Source organism: Chiloscyllium plagiosum, chromosome 26 (genome assembly GCF_004010195.1).
Source record: "Chiloscyllium plagiosum isolate BGI_BamShark_2017 chromosome 26, ASM401019v2, whole genome shotgun sequence".
Taxonomy (NCBI): domain Eukaryota; kingdom Metazoa; phylum Chordata; class Chondrichthyes; order Orectolobiformes; family Hemiscylliidae; genus Chiloscyllium; species Chiloscyllium plagiosum.
The window spans coordinates 10,804,095-10,807,319 of NC_057735.1; the positions used below are offsets into that span (position 1 = coordinate 10,804,095).

A 3,225-nucleotide genomic window follows, 5' to 3' on the forward strand; every position below is an offset into this window, starting at 1 on the left:
TGTGTGTGTGTATAGGAGTGCCTGTGTGTGTGTATAGAAGTGCCTGTGTGTGTGTGTATAGGAGTATCTGTGTGTGTGTATAGTGCAATGGTGGTCACCTGTAATGTGACATGAACCAAGGTCCCGGTTGAGGCCCTCCCTATGGGTACCGAACTTAGCTATCGGCCTCTCTCGGCAGACAGGGAACACAGGCGGCTAACACCTTCAACATATTATCTGGCTGACACCAATTGTTACAATTAACCTGAGAATGTAACTTTTAAAAAAAAGTTTTGTGATTTACATCTGAAAGTAGTGAAACTATCATGGTGATTCTAACAGATGAAAGTGTCAACAAACAATCAAGGTGTTTGTCAATGTATAATTTCAGTTACATCACACTGTAAACTTTTGCTATAAATTCTGTGCCTTACAATTGTGTCCTCCACAACCACCTGATGAAGGAGCAGCGCTCCGAAAGCTAGTGCTTCCAATTAAACCTGTTGGACTATAACCTGGTGTTGTGTGATTTTTAACTTTGTACACCACAGTCCAACACTGGCATCTTCAAATCATGACTTTTAATTCCAGATTTGTTAGACATTGAAGCAGAGAAAAAGGAGCAGGAGTAGGCCACTCAGCCTTTCAAGCCTGCTCCAACATTCAATAATAGGGTTTGAAGGATTTGGAGGGATATGGGCCTGGTGCTGGCAGGTGGGACTAGATTGGGTTGGGATATCTGGTCAGCATGGAGGGGTTGGACCGAAGGGTCGGTTTCCATGCTGCACATCTCTATGACTCTATGATCATGGCTGATCAAATCCCATCAGTTGCTGTGGTAGGGTTTGATCCTTTGGTCTATGACCAATTGCTTGGACTTTCTAGATTATCCATACAGTGGATGACCACTGTGTCTCTGTCTCCCTATGTAGAGTCAAAGAGTGATACAACTCCAAAGGAGGCTATTCAGCCCATCATGCCCATGCTACCACTTATAAAGAGCCATCCAGTTAGTTCCACTACCCTCTCGTATCCCCATAATTGTGTAAGTCTCTCCCAATGAACAGTTTGTATTGAAATGCATCAAGCACATGGAGATGAAAGGGTGGACCTTTTCCTGTGACGTCAGGTCTGTCGAAAGGCTAAACAGAGTTTTCAACCTTAGTGCCCGAACCTCCAGGATAGGACTGGCTTACAATGTTTAATTTAAGACTCTCTCACCAGCAATGTCCACACGCATGTGGCTGTGGATGGCACACGGGGCCAACGTAGCAGTGAGGGGGAGACATGCACAAAGACGAGGGGAATTGGAGGTTCAACACTGGGGCAACGGGAAGGAGACTTAAAGGGGTGGCATGAAGTTCATTTCTGTTAATCCTCATTTGTCATTCCATAACAACTTGCATTTATATATTTAATGTAATAAAACGTCCCAAAGCAGTTGACAGGCCTGTTATCGGACCAGTGGTATCACCACATGGAACTTATTCCGGCAGGCAGCCTGAAGATTGGCCAAATAAGGTCATTGATTTGATCATAAATGTGAAGAAGAAGGAAGAGATTTGGGGTAGGAATTTTAGAGTTTGGAATCTCAGGGACCTGACGGCTAGAATGCAGATTTGTGAACAATTTACTAAGGATAAGATACTTGATAAATTGGAGAAGTTGGGGCTGTTCTCCATCATAAGGTAGAGCGGACGTTTGATGGAGGTGTATAATGTCATGACATCACTGGGCAGAGTGAACAGGGAGAAACTGTAGTCTCTGGGGGATGTCTTGGGAATCAGTGACACCTATTCACGATTGACAAAGGAAACAGCAATTTTCACAAGCTGCCAATTGACTCGGAGTGTGATCGAGGCAGATTCAATCCTGGGTTTCAAAAGGGAAAGTGATCATTTCTAAGGGGAAAGAAGGGATAGACAGGAGAGTGGGAATAGCTGTTATGGTGAGTTGGCTGAATAACTCCCTTTTGTGCTGTGACTATTCTATGAGGCTACAAATTGCCCAGAGAGACCAGCTCTGATTTTCAGCATGGATGCATAATCCAGCGATTGTAGTTATCTGAATAAGCTTCAGCTTCAGGAGCTAGTCTAAAAGTTTCAGTCAGATGATGGCTTGTAACAGCACTGGATGATGTTGAACTGAGTCAAAAAAACACCACAAGGTTAAAAGGCCTTTGTTCCTTCAATCTCCATCACCGTGTGACAGATCTTCTCCTTTGAGAATCTCTCTAATGTGTTTTTTTGTCTTGTTCTCCAGGTGAAACCAGGATGCATTCTCCTCACATTCGGGTGAAATTCCCCTCTGAAACCTATGCATTGGCTGGACAGTCGCTGAACCTGGAGTGCTTTGCCTTTGGAAAGTGAGTGAATCAAATTCCAATGTGTTTCACTCTCAAAATTGAGATTGACTTAGAAGGGGAATTGGGCAATCAGCAGTAAGAACTAGAGTAAGTTATTCATTCTTTCAACTATGTTCTGTCATTCATTAAGGTCATAATTCAACTCCACACACCCATATACAACAACACCCACTTCCCCCACCTCATTGTCTTTGATTATTTCAGGGTGCAAAAATCTACCAAACTCTGAAATTCTGAGTTAAAAATCACACAACACCAGGTTATAGTCCAACAGGTTTAATTGGAAGCACACTAGCTTTCGGAGCGACGCTCCTTCATCAGGTGATTGTGGAGGGCTCGACCGTAACATAGAATTTATAGCAAAAATTTGCAGTGTGATGTAACTGAAATTATACATTGAAAAATTGATTGTCTGTTAAGCCTTTCATCTGTTAGAATACAGTATTAGTTTCACTTCTTTCATGTGTAAATAACAAAACCCTTTTTTTAAAAGTTGCATTCTCAGGTTAGCTGTTAACAATGGTGATAGCTAAACAATATGTTGAAGGTGTTGGCCCCCTGTGTTCTCTGTCTATGACCTGACGTTTAGATTGATTCTAATCTAAAAAGTGAGATAACAGGGTTTTACATAAATGCATGCAGTTTTTGAGCTCAGAGTTCTACATGAATGTATGCAGTTTTTGAGCAAAGTGCAATGTAACTCTGCAAGTGTAAATTCACCACACAAAATATGTGTGTGCATGTGGGTCTTTGTGTGTGTGTGTGTGTGTGTGTCTGTCTGGGGTGGGGGTTGTGAGTGTGAGAAAGTGTGTGTGTATGTGTGTGTGTAGTGAGTGCAGAGTGTCTTAAGTCTGTGAGGGGGTGCATGTGTGAGTGTGGGA

At 42.6% G+C, this 3,225-nt stretch overlaps 1 protein-coding gene across 2 annotated transcripts in view; it reads left to right on the top strand.

The window, feature by feature from the left end:
* cntn2 (contactin 2) overlaps positions 1 to 3,225 on the top strand; it is a 226,451-nt gene that overhangs the window by 141,209 nt on the left and 82,017 nt on the right. For both annotated transcript variants that reach the window (XM_043716481.1, XM_043716479.1), the window contains one exon: positions 2,242 to 2,344. In XM_043716481.1, the coding sequence (XP_043572416.1) occupies positions 2,242 to 2,344 (103 nt within the window). The remainder of the gene's footprint in view (positions 1 to 2,241; positions 2,345 to 3,225) is intronic.